This window comes from Macaca mulatta, chromosome 2 (genome assembly GCF_049350105.2).
Source record: "Macaca mulatta isolate MMU2019108-1 chromosome 2, T2T-MMU8v2.0, whole genome shotgun sequence".
Taxonomy (NCBI): Eukaryota; Metazoa; Chordata; class Mammalia; order Primates; family Cercopithecidae; genus Macaca; species Macaca mulatta.
In genome coordinates, this window is record NC_133407.1 from 148492493 (window position 1) to 148508925 (window position 16433).

The 16433-nt window shown below is 47.0% G+C and overlaps 1 protein-coding gene across 1 annotated transcript in view; it reads left to right on the forward strand.

Moving 5' to 3' along the window:
- The window catches only part of CPNE9 (copine family member 9), a 28114-nt gene that overhangs the window by 5788 nt on the left and 5893 nt on the right, over positions 1 to 16433 (forward strand). Inside the window, exons 8-17 of the mRNA XM_015130308.3 lie at positions 3671 to 3734; positions 3855 to 3958; positions 4422 to 4526; positions 6020 to 6061; positions 6395 to 6470; positions 6579 to 6632; positions 7073 to 7134; positions 8168 to 8214; positions 9772 to 9953; positions 10218 to 10345. Coding sequence (XP_014985794.3) covers positions 3671 to 3734; positions 3855 to 3958; positions 4422 to 4526; positions 6020 to 6061; positions 6395 to 6470; positions 6579 to 6632; positions 7073 to 7134; positions 8168 to 8214; positions 9772 to 9953; positions 10218 to 10345 — 864 coding nt within the window. The remainder of the gene's footprint in view (positions 1 to 3670; positions 3735 to 3854; positions 3959 to 4421; positions 4527 to 6019; positions 6062 to 6394; positions 6471 to 6578; positions 6633 to 7072; positions 7135 to 8167; positions 8215 to 9771; positions 9954 to 10217; positions 10346 to 16433) is intronic.

The following is a 16433-nucleotide window of genomic DNA, read 5'->3' on the forward strand; positions in this document are numbered from 1 at the left end:
TCGCAAAAAAAAAAAAAAGAAGAGAAGGGAGAGGAGAGGAGATGAGAGGAGGGGAGGGGAGGGGAGGGGAGAGGAGAGGAGAGAAGGAGATGTGGCTGAAGCAGGAAGAGAGGTCAAGAATACGTTTTTATATTTTTTTATATATATATATATATATATATATATTTTTTTTTTTTTTTTTTTTTTTTTTTGAGACGGAGTCTCACTCTGTCACCCAGGCGGGAGTGCAGTGGTGTGATCTCGGCTCACTACAAACCTCTGCCACCCTGGTTTAAGTGATTCTCCTGCCTCAGCCTCCCGAGTAGCTTGGATTATAGGTGCCTGCCACCGCGCCCGGCTAATTTTTGTAGTTTTTTAGTAGAGATGGGGTTTCGCCATCTTGGCCACGCTGGTCTTGAACGCCTTACCCCGTGATCCACCCACCTCGGCCTCCCAAAGTGCTGGGATTACAGACGTGAGCCACCACGCCTGGCCAAGTTTATAATTTTTTAACACGAGGCTGGGCGTGGTGGCTCACACCTGTAATCCGAGCACTTCGGGAGGCTGAGGCCTCCTAAAGGTGAAGGCAGGTGGATCACCCGAGGTCAGGAGTTCAAGACCAGCCTGGCCAACATGGTGAAACCCTGTCTCTACTAAAAATACAAAAATTAACTGGGTGTGGTGGAGCGTGCCTGTAATCCCAGCTACTAGGGAGGATGAGGCAGGAGAATCGCTCGAACTCAGGGGGCAGAGGTTGCAGTGAGCCAAGATCACACCATTGCACTCCAGCCTGGGTGACAGAGCGAGACTCCATCTCAAAAAAAAAAAAAAGAAAAAAAAATTTAACATGAGATAAATTATACCACATTGGCTGGGCGTAGTGTAATCCCAGCTACTCTGGAGGCTGAGGTGAGAGGATCACTTGAGCCCGGGAGTTCAGGACCAGCCTGGGCAACATAGTGAGGCTCCATCTCTACAGAAAAAAAAAAAAAAAAAGGAAAATTATACTATATTTACACATTGATGGGAATGACCAAGTAGAAACTGAAAAGTTGATGTAATAAAAAGAGGTGAGCATTACTGAAGTGATGTTCCTGTGCAGACAAGACAGTATGAAATATAGTACACAGTGGAGGGATAAATAGGCACAAGGACAGTTCATTTATAGCAACGGTAGGAGTCACACTTGTGTGGGTGAAGATACTGGTGGCAGGGTAGGTGTGGTGGTGGGTGGACATTCTCTTCTGGTTGCTTCAATTTTGTTCAGTGAGTAGGAAACAAGGTCATTGGCTGAGAATGCGGATAGGGGAGGAGGCTTTAAGGGTTGAGGAGAGAGAAGGAGTGAAACTGCCATCTACCAGAACTACCATCTACCAGAGAGTGAAGGGCCTTGGGACGTATAGTATGACTCCAAGGCAACAATAAGGACCCTCTTGAGGTCTGCAGTCATGCATTTGAAAAGAGACAAGTTCGCATAATTGTGTTTTTGTCTGGCCATGTTCAGTTTCACAGGTACAGTATGGGTTAGGCAGAGTTAGGCTTAACTAGAGCTGTGGTTCTGCCAAATAAATATATCGAAAGTGAGAGAAAAGGCTGGGCCAGTGGCTCACACCTGTAATCGAAGCACTTTGGGAGGCTGAGGCAGGAGGATCTCTTGAGGCCAGGAGTTCAACACCAGTCTGGGTAACATAGCCAGACCTTGTCTCTAAAAAAGTAAAAATTTAAACATTAGCCAGGTGTAGTGATGTGCACCTGTAGTCTCAGCTACTTGAGAGGCTGATGTGGGAGGATCTCGAGTCCAGGAATTTGAGGCTTCAGTGAGCTATGACCGTGCCACTGTACTCCAGCCTGGGTAACAGAGTGAGACCCCAACTCTTAAAAAATAAAAGTGAGGCCGGGCGCGGTGGCTCAAGCCTGTAATCCCAGCACTTTGGGAGGCCGAGACGGGCGGATCACAACGTCAGGAGATCGAGACCATCCTGGCTAACACCGTGAAACCCCGTCTCTACTAAAAATACAAAAAACTAGCCGGGCGAGGTGGCGGGCGCCTGTAGTCCCAGCTACTCCGGAGGCTGAGGCAGGAGAATGGCGTAAACCCGGGAGGCGGAGCTTGCAGTGAGCTGAGATCCGGCCACTGCACTCCAGCCCGGGCTACAGAGCAAGACTCCGTCTCAAAAAAAAAAAAAAAAAGTGAGAGAAGGAAAAAAGAGACAGCATGCAAGCGAATGATTATTATAATCACTGACTGGAATTCACACTGGATGGATGAGGTGGTAAGGGAGAACATTAAGGAGGCAAAGAATAGTGAGGAGGCAACAGGATCAACAATTCATTGGTCCTGGATGTGCAGGTGAATTATTATTATTATTATTAATATCATTATTATTATTTTGAGACGGAGTCTCACTCTGTCAACCAGGCTGGAGTGCAAGGGCTTGATCTCAGCTCACTGCAAACTCTGCTTCCCGGGTTCAAGCAATTCTCCTGCCTCAGCCTCCCCAGTAGCTGGTATTACAGGCGCCCGCCACCACACCCAGCTAATTTTTTTTCTTTTTTTTTTGTATTTTTAGTAGAGAGAGGGTTTCACCATGTTGGACAGGCTGGTCTCGAGCTCCTGACCTCAGGTGATCCGCCAGCCTCGGCCTCCCAAAGTGTTGGGATTACAGGCGTGAGCCACCACGCCCAGCCGTAGGCAAATAGTCCCTATTCTCATCACGTTCCCTCTTTGTAAAGCACAAAGAGTCAAAGATCAAAGGAGCCAAAGAAATAGTTCAACTCTCATTCTAAGGATAGGGAAAATCACATAGCAAGTTAGAGCCAGGACTGGAATCCAGGACGCTCCTGACCTAGTTTTTTCTCTGCTACATTTTGGATCCCTTTGGGAATCAGGGTTCACAGGCCCAAGGTCTCTTGGGGGTCCTTGTATGCACTGTTCAAACACATGGAAGTGTTCCTTCTAGGGTCAGGAAAGGATAAGGTTTCCCTTGTCTTTTAAATCTCCCTCTCCATGGTCTTCAGAAAGTACATCAGCTTTGACCTAACAAACCAGCCCTTTGTCCCTGGGTCTGGACAGAAATTCTTCTCCCTCATTCAGTATCGCTACAACCCACTCTATTTACCTAGTGGCTTTGACATTCCACCTCCCCCTGCCCCCATAGCTCCCTGCGGGCAGTCTAGCAGAGCTGGAGAGTGCCAATTGCCCAATTCATGTCTATCACAGCACCCGGCATATAGTAGGAACCAGGGTTGGCTTTGAAGAATACAACTAGCTCATATCTATAAAGCTTATGAGTTGATTTTCCTTCCATGCACTCATTCAGATCTCTTCACAACCCTGACAAGTCATCATGATTCCCATTTCACAGAGAAAAAAACTAAAGCTGAGGAAGGGGAAATAACTTGCCCAGGGTCACACAGCCTAACAATCATAAAATCCACTGACTCTAAATCCCTTGTCTTTCTCATGCTACTTTTGTGAGATGTTCACCTAAGCTGTTCTAACCCCTTTTTACCAGACTGCAGACCCCACCCAGTCAAAGTGAGGCCCTTCCTCACCAGAAGGCACTCAAGACAAAAGGGACTGTCAGTAAATGGCAAACTGAATCCCCTGGTCCATCTAACCCCAGACTGGCCACTCAATCCTTGTTGCCTACCCTCCCTCCTCTCACTAAGAGGCTTTTTCTGCTTCCAGGGGTGTACCAGGCAAGAAGTGTGGGACCATATTGCTGACTGCAGAAGAGCTTAGCAATTGTCGGGTCAGTAAGGGCCACATGCTAGACCCAGGAGCTCCCTTCTCTCCCCATAAACCCTTTAATGGACTCTCTGAAGGCTATGGGCAATTTGGGTGTCACCAGCCCAACTTCATCCATCCCTAGGACATTGCCACCATGCAGCTGTGTGCAAACAAGCTGGACAAGAAGGACTTCTTTGGGAAATCAGACCCCTTTCTTGTGTTCTACAGGAGCAATGAGGATGGCACGTGAGTCACTGCCATCAGGGCTCTTAGGCTGGGGTGGGGCATGTGCTTAACAAGTGGGGTAGGCCGGGCACGGTGGCTCAAGCCTGTAATCCCAGCACTTTGGGAGGCCGAGACGGGCGGATCACGAGGTCAGGAGATTGAGACTATCCTGGCTAATACGGTGAAACCCCGTCTCTACTAAAAAATACAAAAAAACTAGCCGGGCGAGGTGGTGGGCGCCTGTAGTCCCAGCTACTCTGGAGGCTGAGGCAGGAGAATGGCGTAAACCCGGGAGGCGGAGCTTGCAGTGAGCTGAGATCCGGCCACTGCACTCCAGCCTGGGTGACAGAGCAAGACTCCGTCTCAAAAAAAAAACAAGTGGGGTAATCTCAGGAATCTCTGAGAGCATCCGGTTCTGTCTCTGGATTCAGTCCTACCCCCAGGCACGAGATAAATTATACCAATCCTTCCCACTCCCCTCCAGGTTCACCATCTGCCACAAGACAGAGGTTGTGAAAAACACACTGAATCCTGTGTGGCAGCCCTTCAGCATCCCTGTGCGGGCTCTGTGCAATGGAGACTATGACAGGTTGGCTCTGGCATAAGCTGGGGAGTAAGGAGCCAAGGACATGCCAGTGGGGTTCCTGGGCCCAAGAATGATAGTAGAAGTATCATAATAGCATTGGAGGGTCCTGCTCAGTGAGATAGAGTTTGCGGCATGAGGTTGGGTGATGAGGTTGGATGGAGAGGCAGATGGATGGCCACACAGATGGATAGGTGGACTATCCAGTGATGGATCGACTGATGGGATGGAATGGTAGGTGGATGGGTAGATGAAAGGGCAGATTAACAAATGAATAAGCAGGTACATGGATGGATCGTTGGATGCGTAAACTAGCGAATGGTTGGATATGTATGTGGATGGATATATGAGTGAATTGGTGGGTGGGTAGAGGGGCAGATAAATGAATGGATAGCAGATGAATGGATAATTGGACTGATGATGGGTGGATCTGTGGATATACAGATGATGGGTGATTAACGGATGGATGAGCTGATGGATGGGTGGGTGATAAATTGGTAAATGAGAGTTTGATGGATGACTGGGGAGGCAGGAGGATGAACAGAAAAGCAGGTGGAATACAAAAAGATAGGTTGAGTGACAAGTAGATTGATGGTTGGATAGATGAATAGATGGCAAATGGATTAATGGATGGATTTGTAGGTGAATTAGTTGATGGGTGGGTATAAATTAGATGGATAGGCCAACCAAATGAATGAGTAAATGGGTAGTATAAAGATAGATGGTAGGTGGAAGGGTGGAAGAATGGATGGGCACATACATGAGTAAATGAATCATTATGCTGATGAATGGATAACTAGATGGGTAGATGTTATATAGTTGGGTAGATAGACGGATGGATGCTTGCATGCCTCAGTGAGTCAGTGAATGGCTAGACGTATAGCTAGGTGTCCAAAGAGATGAACTGATAGGTAATTGGACTGGCAAATGTATAGGTAAATAGGTAGCTAGATGGATAGACGGATGGTTGGATGGGCTGATATACTGATAGGTAGACATATGGAATGATTTAGGCATGACAGTTAAGAACAAAGTCTTTGGAATCAGGATGCCTGGGTTTAAATCTCAGTTCAGTCGTTTACTAGCTATGGGATCTTAGCCAAATTACTTTTTTTTTTTGTATCTCAATTTCCTTATTCCAAGATAAGAATAATAGTACCTACTTTATATAGGGTGATTGTTAAGTTAAATGAGACAATCCGTGAATGTGCTGAGAACAATGCCTGGAATACAATAAGGCTCAAAGTAGTAAAAAAAACCAACCAAACAAAAAAAGTGCTAGTGGTACTAACCACAGTAGTATTAACAGGGGTAGGTGGTTGGGTACAGGCACGGACTGATGAATGAATAGACAGGATGGGAGGTAGGTTGAAAGATGAACAACTTAATGGGAAGACAGATGGGTGGATGGGGAGATGATATGTGTGTGGTTAAGTGTATGAGGGTGTCTCTGGGATTTATCATACACACCCAGCATATGTTTGTCTCCTACATTTCAGAACCGTGAAGATTGACGTGTATGACTGGGATCGGGACGGAAGGTAGAACTGCCCCACATGGTCCCTTCTCCTGTACTTGACCCAAGCAGTTCTCAATAATATGTTGTACATTCACTGAGAACCCCAAAGTAGCTTTAGGAGCCAGGAAAGGGGATGATAAACACCAGTGTCTTGGGTACAACTGATCTCCCCAATTGTCTCTCTGGACACTGTCTCTTCCCGTTTTTCCCCTATGTTTGGCCTCCCTTATGGCCCCAGCACTAGGCTGCCCTGCAGCCTAAGTAGGGGCTTAGGATAGAAGGAATAAAAGATTCCATTCAGGTCTGGTTCCAAACCAGCAGCAGCTGCTGCTTAGCCACACCCACCTCATTGCAGCCACGATTTCATTGGTGAGTTCACCACCAGCTACCGGGAGCTGAGCAAGGCCCAGAACCAGTTCACAGTATATGAGGTGAGCATTCCAGCCCTCTCCAGATCACCCAGGCCCTCCATCCCAGTGTGCTGAGTCTGCACCTCCCTTCCTTTGTTTCTCATCATCACTGTTACCTCCTCCACTTAGGTACTTAACCCTCGGAAGAAATGTAAGAAGAAAAAATATGTCAATTCAGGAACTGTGAGTGCTCCCTAGAGCTGTGGCCCTCCCTGGATCCTTCCGTGTCTGTCCCCATTGACACAGCATGAGAAATATTGAGGGCAAGGCAAGACAGTGGGCAAGATTACCTGGAATAGTAATACTGGGCACAAGGAGCACCATTTAAGTTTTTGTTTTTTCTCACTCAGGAAATTTTTCTGATTTTACTCTTTTGCAGAATAAAAGAAAAAAACCTAAGTTGTATTTCCCAATTTAATATACTTTTGGAAATCCAACTATGTTTCTGACAGCTTCCCCTTTTTCCCTGTCAGAAGTTGAACAGGGTGGGGCTGACTGGGGAAGCAGGTGGAATCATGTGCCTCTCATCACGTGCCTCTTTCCAAGCCCCTATATGCCTCACTCCCTTCTGCCAACCCAACTGCCTTTTTCAAAGTGCCAGGGCTGCCTATTCTGTCCCACAGGTGACGCTGCTCTCCTTCTCTGTGGACTCTGAATTCACTTTTGTTGATTACATCAAGGGAGGGTGAGTCACAGGCCAAGCTCTGGGCTGAAAGCCCGGCAATAAATTACTCCCAGTTCTGATCTCCAGGTTTCTTATTTATGAATGGTCAGGGTCCAGTGAGACCATGTAGATAAACTTTAAAACACTTGGCCAACTACAAAGTGCTCTGTAAAATGCAGAATACTGCTCCTCTTAGTTCCCTTCAGGGGGCTGCTTTCATTCTCGGCTTTCGGCTCCTCCCGGGAAGACGGCTCCCAGACCAGTGGTCTTCATTGGTGGCCCCAGTAACTTAATTGGGGCACGAATAAAGTTATAGTCAGGCAGGACAGAGAGGCAGAGACAGAGGGAAAAGCCAAGCAGACTATAGGGGACATTCTGTTTGGTTTGGTGGAGGCAGGAAGACCTGGGAAAGGTACTTTGCTTCTCTACACTTCACTTTTCTCCTGTGTAAAATGAGGATTTTTTTTTTTTTTTTTTTTTTGAGACAATGTTTCACTCTTGTTGCCCAGCCTGAAGTGCAATGGTGCGATCTTGGTTCACTGCAACCTCCGCCTTCGGGTTCAAGCAATTCTCCTGCCTCAGCCTCCCAAGTAGTGGGGATTACAGGCATGCGCCACCATGCCTGGCTAATTTTTTTTAATTTTTAGTAGAGATGGGGGTTTCTCCATGTTGGTCAGGCTGGTCTCGAACTCCAGACCTCAGGTGATCCGCCTGCCTCGGCCTCCCAAAAGGCTGGGATTACAGGCATAAGCCATGGCGCCCAGCCAAATGGGGATATTAATTACTACTTCATGGCTATAGTAAGGGTTAAATTAAATGACCTATAATACACCTGACACACAGCAGGCATTTAATTCTGCTACCTAAAGTGTGGTCCATGAGCTAGCAGCATCAGCATTACTTGGGAGTTTGTTAGGCTCCACCCAGACCATCTGGATCAGAATCTGCATTTTAACATGAGCCCCAGGTGATCCATATGCACATTACTGTTTGAGAAATAGTGAAGTAATAATTATTAGTTCCTCACTTCTCAATTCATCTGCTTCCCCAACAGGACACAGCTGAACTTCACAGTAGCTATTGACTTCACGGCTTCCAATGGTGAGACATGGATAAGTGAAAAAGGGGGAGGTGGGAAGGGACTTCTAAGGGAGTCATTAGGAGTTGGTCTGGATTCCTACCTAGGAATAAGAGTTTACCTACCCAAGAAGCACAAACTTAGGCAAAACCCAGCCAGGAAAATAGAGTACAGAAAAATAGATGGGTAGATGGATCACAGAGGGTTGAAAGGATATATAGCGCAACAGGTGGATGAGTAGGCTGATGGATGAGAGAGAAAGGGGGTACAAGGAGAGATGGATAGGTGAATAGGTAGTGAGTCTTGAATGAATGCATAGATCCATGAACAAATGGAGTGGGTACATGGGTTGGTGAGTGAGTATAATAGGTTAGCCAAGTAAGATGCATGGATGGGTATGTGGGTGGACAAATGGACCAAAGTTTAAGTTGGGGAAATAACAAGTAATTAGATAGAGGAAATGCATGAGTGGATAAATCCATATGAGAACAGACAAGAGAATGAATGGAATGGAGAGGGCTGGCTAGCTGGATGGATAAAATAATACTGCTCTACAGATGGATGGAAAATGAAGAAAAATGGCAAGTAGACAAGTGGGTAGATGGGTGGATGGATGGATGGACTGACGGATGGATGAGTGGGTAAGCAAGTAGCTGCATAAGATAATGGAGAGACGGCCGGGCGCGGTGGCTCAAGCCTGTAATCCCAGCACTTTGGGTGGCCGAGGCGGGTGGATCACGAGGTCAGGAGATCGAGACTATCCTGGCTAACATGGTGAAACCCCGTCTCTACTAAAAATACAAAAAACTAGCCGGGCGTGGTGGCGGGCGCCTGTAGTCTCAGCTACTTGGGAGGCTGAGGCGGGAGAATGGCGTGAACCCGGGAGGCGGAGCTTGCAGTGAGCCGAGATCAGGCCACTGCACTCCAGCCTGGGCGACACAGCGAGACTCCGTCTCAAAAAAAAAAAAAAAAAAAAAAGATAATGGAGAGATTGGTGGATAAAGATGTATAAGTAGACTGAAAGATAGATGTATGGCCAGGTAGATGGGTGGATGGATGTGTGGGTAGGTAGGTAAATGGATGAATAGATATAGCGATGGGGGCCGGGCGCGGTGGCTCAAGCCTGTAATCCCAGCACTTTGGGAGGCCGAGGCGGGCGGATCACAAGGTCAGGAGATCGAGACCACAGTGAAACCCCGTCTCTACTAAAAATACAAAAAATTAGCCGGGCGCGGTGGCGGGCGCCTGTAGTCCCAGCTACTCAGGAGGCTGAGGCAGGAGAATGGCGGGAACCCGGGAGGCGGAGCTTGCAGTGAGCCGAGATCACGCCACTGCACTCCAGCCTGGGCAACAGCGTGAGACTCCGTCTCAAAAAAAAAAAAAAAAAAAAAAAAGATATAGCGATGGGTAGGTGGACAGATGGATAAATGAACAAATGGATGATTGGGTAAAATAAGGAGGGAGGATATGGGCAGAGGGCAGATAAATGGATATAGGTGGATGAATGCACACAAAGATAAGCAGGTGAGCAGATGGATGATCCAGATGATCATGAGGCTGGGGTTCCTGTGTCCCTACAGGGAATCCTCTGCAGCCTACCTCCCTGCACTACATGAGTCCCTACCAGCTCAGCGCCTATGCCATGGCCCTCAAGGCAGTGGGAGAGATCATCCAGGACTATGACAGTGACAAGCTCTTCCCAGCTTATGGCTTTGGGGCCAAGCTGCCCCCAGAGGGACGGATCTCCCACCAGTTCCCCCTGGTATGGTATTGGCCAGAGCTTAACCTCCATGCCCTGGCATCTGGTTCACCCAAGTTGATGATTTTGTTCTGTTTACATTTCTTCAAAGGGCATGTAGAGGAACAGGAAGCTATGAGAGGATAGCAGAGCAGGGAGGGGAGCAGGGCTGGGTTTGGAGGGGAGCATGAAAGGGACTGATGGAAAATGGAAGGAGTGAGCTGGAATCAGAGCACTCCTGGATGTACCCTGCATGGGCTCAGCCTGGCAGGGCATATTCTTTGACAGAACAACAATGATGAGGACCCCAACTGTGCGGGCATCGAGGGTGTGCTGGAGAGCTATTTCCAGAGCCTGCGCACAGTGCAGCTCTATGGGCCCACCTACTTTGCTCCTGTCATCAACCAAGTGGCCAGGTAAGGGAACTGGGTGGAGGTTGGGGGAAATGAGGGGACCCACATAAGGGACTGACTCCCCAAGTACAGTCAGGAGCACTCTAAGTAATGTGGGATGATTTAAAGTATACAGGAGAGGCCAGGCACGGTGGCTAATCCCAACACTTTGGGAGACTGAGGCAGGAGAGTCACTTGAGCCTAGGAGTTCAAGACCAACTTGGGAAATATAGTGAGACCCCATCTCTTTTTTTTTTTCTTTTTTTTGAGACAGAGTCTTGCTCTGTCACCATGCTGGAGTGCAGTGGCATGATCTTAGCTCACTGCAACCTCCACCTCCCAGATTCAAGCAATTCTCCTGCCTCAGCCTCCCAAATAGCAGGTATTATAGGTGCATGCCACCACGCTCGGCTCATTTTTGTGTTTTTAGTAGAGACATTTCACTATGTTGGTCAGGCTGGTCTTGAACTCCCAACCTCAGATGATCTGCCTGCTCAGCCTCCCAAAGTGCCAGGATTATAAGCATAAGCCACCATGCCTGGCCCTTTTTTTTTTAATTAAATATGTAAATTTTAAAAATTAAAGTATACAGGAGGATGTGTATAGGTTATATGCAAATACTACACCATGTGATATAACAGACTTGAGTACTGAGGAGTTTGGTATCCACAGGGGTCTTGGAACCAATCCGCTGTGGATGCTGAGGGATGACTGTACCTTATTATGGGGCAGAAAAGGCGTCAGCAAATTACCCTAACCCCACTGCCTGAAAATGACAACCCGGGGCTTGAGTTTGGGTAAGAGAGAGAAGAGCCTACAGCACTGTGGTGAAGGCATAAGTTTTAGCATCAGACCTGAGTGTGATCCTAGCTCCACCATTCACTAACCATGTGACCTTAAGCAACTTAGCCTCTTTAAGCATCCGTTTCATCCCTGTAAAGTGGTATGATAATGGATGACAACAGCAGCTTCCTTATAGAGTTATTGCAAGGTTAAAATTAGATAACAGTATAACAAGTATTAGCACAGTGTCTGGCCCATGGTACATGCTCAATAAATGATAAGTTAAAAACTAGAAGCATGACTGTCCAAGTTTTCAGAATAAAAATATACAAAGCAGGCTAGGCGCGGTGGCTCATGCCTGTAATCCCAGCACTTTGGGAGGCCGAGGCGGGTGAATCACAAGGTCAGGAGTTTAAGACCAGCCTGGCCCAGATGGTGAAACACCGTCTCTACTAAAAATACAAAAAAGAGCCAGGCGTGGTGGCGGGTGCCTGTAATCCCAGCTACTCAGGAGGCTGAGGCAGAGAACTGCTTGAACCCGGGAGGCAGACAGTGCAGTGAGCCCAGGTCATGCCACTGCACTCCAGCCTGGGCGACAGAGCGAGACTCTGTCTCAAAAAAAAAAAAAAAAAAAAATACACACACACACACACACACATAAAGCAAAGCAAAGAAAACCCAGATCATATATCAAATGACTTTAAAAACCAGAGGGTATTAAAATAAATTTAAAACAAATTTATGAAATGACAGAACTAAAACCAAACATATGTCAATAAACATAAATAAGCTCTGTTTGACCTTAAAAAAGAAAAAGATTATTTGATTGAATAAAAAATAAGCAAACCCCACTTTATAGTAAACAGAAGAAAACCAGCTAATACAAAGCCCCTCAGAAAGCTTAGAAGTAAAAAGATGAAACAAAAAGGGAATAAAAGTGAAAGGATTTCAGTGAGATTTATATGTCACATACTTTTTCCCCTAGCAAAGATTTATTTGTTTATTTTTTTAACTTTTCTTTTAAGTTCAGGGGTACACATGCAGGTTTGTTACATAACAAACTTGACACATGGGGGTTTGTTGTACAGATTATTTTATCACTCAGGTATTAATTCTAGTAGATTTGTTTATTTTCTAATTTGCAGTAATGATAATAGATTCTTTAATAATAACCGTACAAAATTTCAATAGAGAAATGAAGTAAGAAATCACCCTGAATACTGCCCATGGAATGTGGATGTACATACAGTTACTTTCCTTATGCATCCATAATTATAGTCAAGTTATTATACATATAACATTTCACTACTGATTTTTTTTCCCACTAATACTGGAACCTGATCATATTTTTGTTGTTATTAAGCAGACTTCTTAAATATTATCTTATGCAACTACACTAATTCAAAATTTATTCATTCACTTAGTAAACATTCAGTAAAAGGGCAGTGTATCATGAGTGTGGGGTCTGGAGCCAGACTAGCCAAGTTAACACACTGGTTCTATCACTCACTAGGTGTGGCTTTGGTCAAGACTCTTTTTTTTTTTTTTTTTTTTTTTTTTTTGAGATGGAGTCTCGCTCTGTCGCCCAGGCTGGAGTGCAGTGGCCGGATCTCAGCTCACTGCAAGCTCCGCCTCCCGGGTTCGGGCCATTCTCCTGTCTCAGCCTCCTGAGTAGCTGGGACTACAGGCGCCCGCCACCTCGCCCGGCTAGTTTTTTTTTTTTTTGTATTTTTTAGTAGAGACGGGGTTTCACCGTGTTAGCCAGGATGGTCTCGATCTCCTGACCTAGTGATCCGCCCATCTCGGCCTCCCAAAGTGCTGGGATTACAGGCTTGAGCCACCGTGCCCGGCCTGGTCAAGTCTCTTAACCTCTCTGTGCCTTATTCCTCATTTGTAAAATGAGGAAAGTAACAATGTCTACTTCATAGGGTTGTTGTGAGAACTAATTAATATATGTCAAACACCTAGAACAGTGCCTGCCACATCATAAATACTATAGGTGTTCGCTATTACTGTTACTATTATTATCATTATTACTATTCAAAGGGCATCTGCTGTGTGCTCAGTTCTCTGCTGGGGCACTGAAGATTCACAGATGAAGCAGATCTAGTCCCTGCCCTTGGGAGCTCCCGCCTTGGTGCAGGAGACAGAAATATAAATAAATCATTACCTTCTGTAGACCAGAGCTTCCCAGACTTTTCTAGCAAGTCGCCTGTCGGCAAAGGCAAGCGACAGCGTCCCTCTGGGGGAATCTGGGGGCATAGCTGAAAGCAGTCAGGCTGAAAATGTCTTTGAAGTTTCCGTATTCCATCTTAAAAATTCATGCAAATTTTATATTCTTCTCACATTGCGTCCATGTTTAATTTAGGGAAAAAAGGTGTTTTAAGTGTACTTATAGTCATCTAGCTTTATCCAGCAGATCATGCAGTGAGAACCCACTTAGAGGAGCAGACAGCCCATCTTGGTGGGTGGAGTAGTATCCTAGAGGGAGGGGGTAGGGCATAGGCTCCAGTACCATAAAGGGGACTGCTCAGCTAGGTCTAGAGGACAAGGTAGACTTTATCAGAGAAACAGAAGTAGAGCAGGCCTGGTAGAAGGAATGGCATGTGAAAAACAGAAGAATGAAGGGGCAAGTTCATGAAACAGTAAAGAGTTTAATATGACTAGAGTGTACACTGTGTACAGAGGACTACACAGAGAATGGCCTTGGGATAAAGAGTAAGAGAATCAAGAGCTCCAGTTTTAGGCTCAGCTGATCAGGCATGGGCTTGGACTCCAGCTTCATAACCCCTTGGGGATGCTACTTAATGTCTCTAAGCTTCAGCTTCCTCATTTTAAACATAGGAACCTTTTTTTTCTTTTTTCTTTTTTTTTTTGAGACGGAGTCTCGCTGTGTCCCCCAGGCTGGAGTGCAGTGGCGCGATCTCGGCTCACTGCAAGCTCCGCTTCCCGGATTCACGCCATTCTCCTGCCTCAGCCTCCTGAGTAGCTGGGACTACAGGCGCCCACTACCGCGCCCGGCTAATTTTTTGTATTTTTAGTAGAGACGGTGTTTCACCGTGGTCTCGATCTCCTGACCTTGTGATCCGCCCGCCTCGGCCTCCCAAAGTGCTAGGATTACAGGCTTGAGCCACCGCGCCCGGCCGGAACCTTTTTTTTCTTTTTCTTTTTTTTTTTTTGGAGATGGAGTCTTGCTCTGTCACCAAGTCTGGAGTGCAGTGGCATGATCTCGGCTCACTGCAACCTCCGCCCCCGGGTTCAAGCAATTCTCCTGCCTCAGCCTCACCAGCACCTGGGATTACAGGTGCGCACCACCATGCCTGGCTACTTTTGTATTCTAGCAGAGATGGAGTTTCGCCATGTTGGCCAGGCTGGTCTCAAACTCCTGACCTCAGGTGATCCACCCCCTCGGCCTCCCAAAGTGCTGGGATTACAGGCATGAGCCACTGCACCCGGCCATAAAAATAGGAACTTTTAAAGTGCCTACCTTATAGAATGGGGGTGAGGATTAAATTAGATCATGTATGGCCGGGCATGGTGGCTCACGCCTGTAATCCCAGCACTTTGGGAGGCCGAGGCGGGCGGATCATGAGGTCAGGAGATGGAAACCATCCTGGCTAACACGGTGAAATCCCATCTCTACTAAAAAAAGTACAAAAAGTTAGCCGGGCGTGGTGGCGGGCGCCTGTAGTCCCAGCTACTGGGGAGGCTGAGGCAGGAGAACGGTGTGAACCCGGGAGGCGGAGCTTGCAGTTAGCCAAGATCACACCACTGCATTCCAGCCTGGGAGACAAAGCAAGACTCTGTCTCAAAAAAACAAAACAACAACAACAAAAAAACAAATTAGATGATGTATGTCAAGTATACATCTGTTATTCTGATGATCACAATGGACTCTGCTGTTTCCCACTCTACAGCCAAGTGAGGCACAGACTGGCTTCTGGCCACTCACCCATTTTCTCAGCTAACTTCCAGATAAAAATAGCCTTGAAAATGCAAGGCATCTACAGGGAACCAAAGATGTACCTCCTGTGCCCCCAAACCCTTGCATTATGCCCACTGTCTCCTCTCTTCTATAGTTCCTTATTTATTTATTTATTTATTTATTTTTTTTTTTTTTTGAGACAGAGTCTTGCTCTGTCGCCCAGGCTGGAGTGCAGTGGCCGGATCTCGGCTCACTGCAAGCTCCGCCTCCCGGGTTTATGCCATTCTCCTGCCTCAGCCTCCCGAGTAGCTGGGACTACAGGCGCCCGCCACCTCGCCCGGCTAGTTTTTTGTATTTTTTAGTAGAGACGGGGTTTCACTGTGTTAGCCAGGATGGTCTCGATCTCCTGACCTCGTGATCCGCCCGTCTTGGCCTCCCAAAGTGCTGGGATTACAGGCTTGAGCCACCGCGCCCGGCCTATTTATTTTTTTAAGAGCAGGGTCTCACTCTGTTGCTCAGGCTGGAGTGCAGTGGTACCACTGTAGCTTACGGCAGCTTTGAACTCCTGGGCTCAACCGATCCTCCCTCCCACCTGAGCCTTTTAAGTAGCCAAGACCACAGATGCATGTCACCACGCCAGGCTAATTTTGTTATTTTTTGTAGAGACAGGGTCTTGCTACATTGCCCAGCTGGTCTCAAACTCCTGGGCTCAAGAGATCCTCTGATCTCATCCTCCCAAAGCACTGGGATTTTAGATGTGTCACCAGGTCCAGCCTCTCTGCCATAGTTCTACATGTAACTCCTCGTGTTTTGCACTTACCCATTCTCTCTCTCTGGAACACTTTTCCCTTTACCTTCCTACCCCCATCACCACCTGGCTAAACCCAACCCATTTTTCAGGTACTTAGGTTAGATGTTACATCCTCAAAGCCCTAACCTCAGTGCATTTTAGTAGTTTAAGCCTCTCTCTCCCCAAGGACAATATCCTATTCTGCTCCATGCTCAGCACCCAGTTTGGTGCCTGATACATACTAGGTATGCAGTTGCTATTTGTGAAATGAGTAAGTGACAGGAAAAGGTCCCAAGCCAGGTCTCTGAGGAGGCTGGGACCAGAATTCAGGAAGTGGGTAGGGGATGTAAAGGAGAATCATGGCCGGCTGCGGTGGCTCATGCCTGTAATCCCAGCACTTTGGGAGGCCGAGGTGGGTGGATCACTCGAGATCAGGAGTTCAAGACCAGCATGGACAGCATGGTGAAACCCTGTCTCTACTAACAATATAAAAATTAGCTGGGCATGGTGGTGGGCACCTGTAATCCCAGCTATTCAGGAGACTGAGGCAGGAGAATTGCTTGAACCCAGGAGGCAGAGATTTCAGTGAGCTGAGATTGTGCCATTGTACTCCA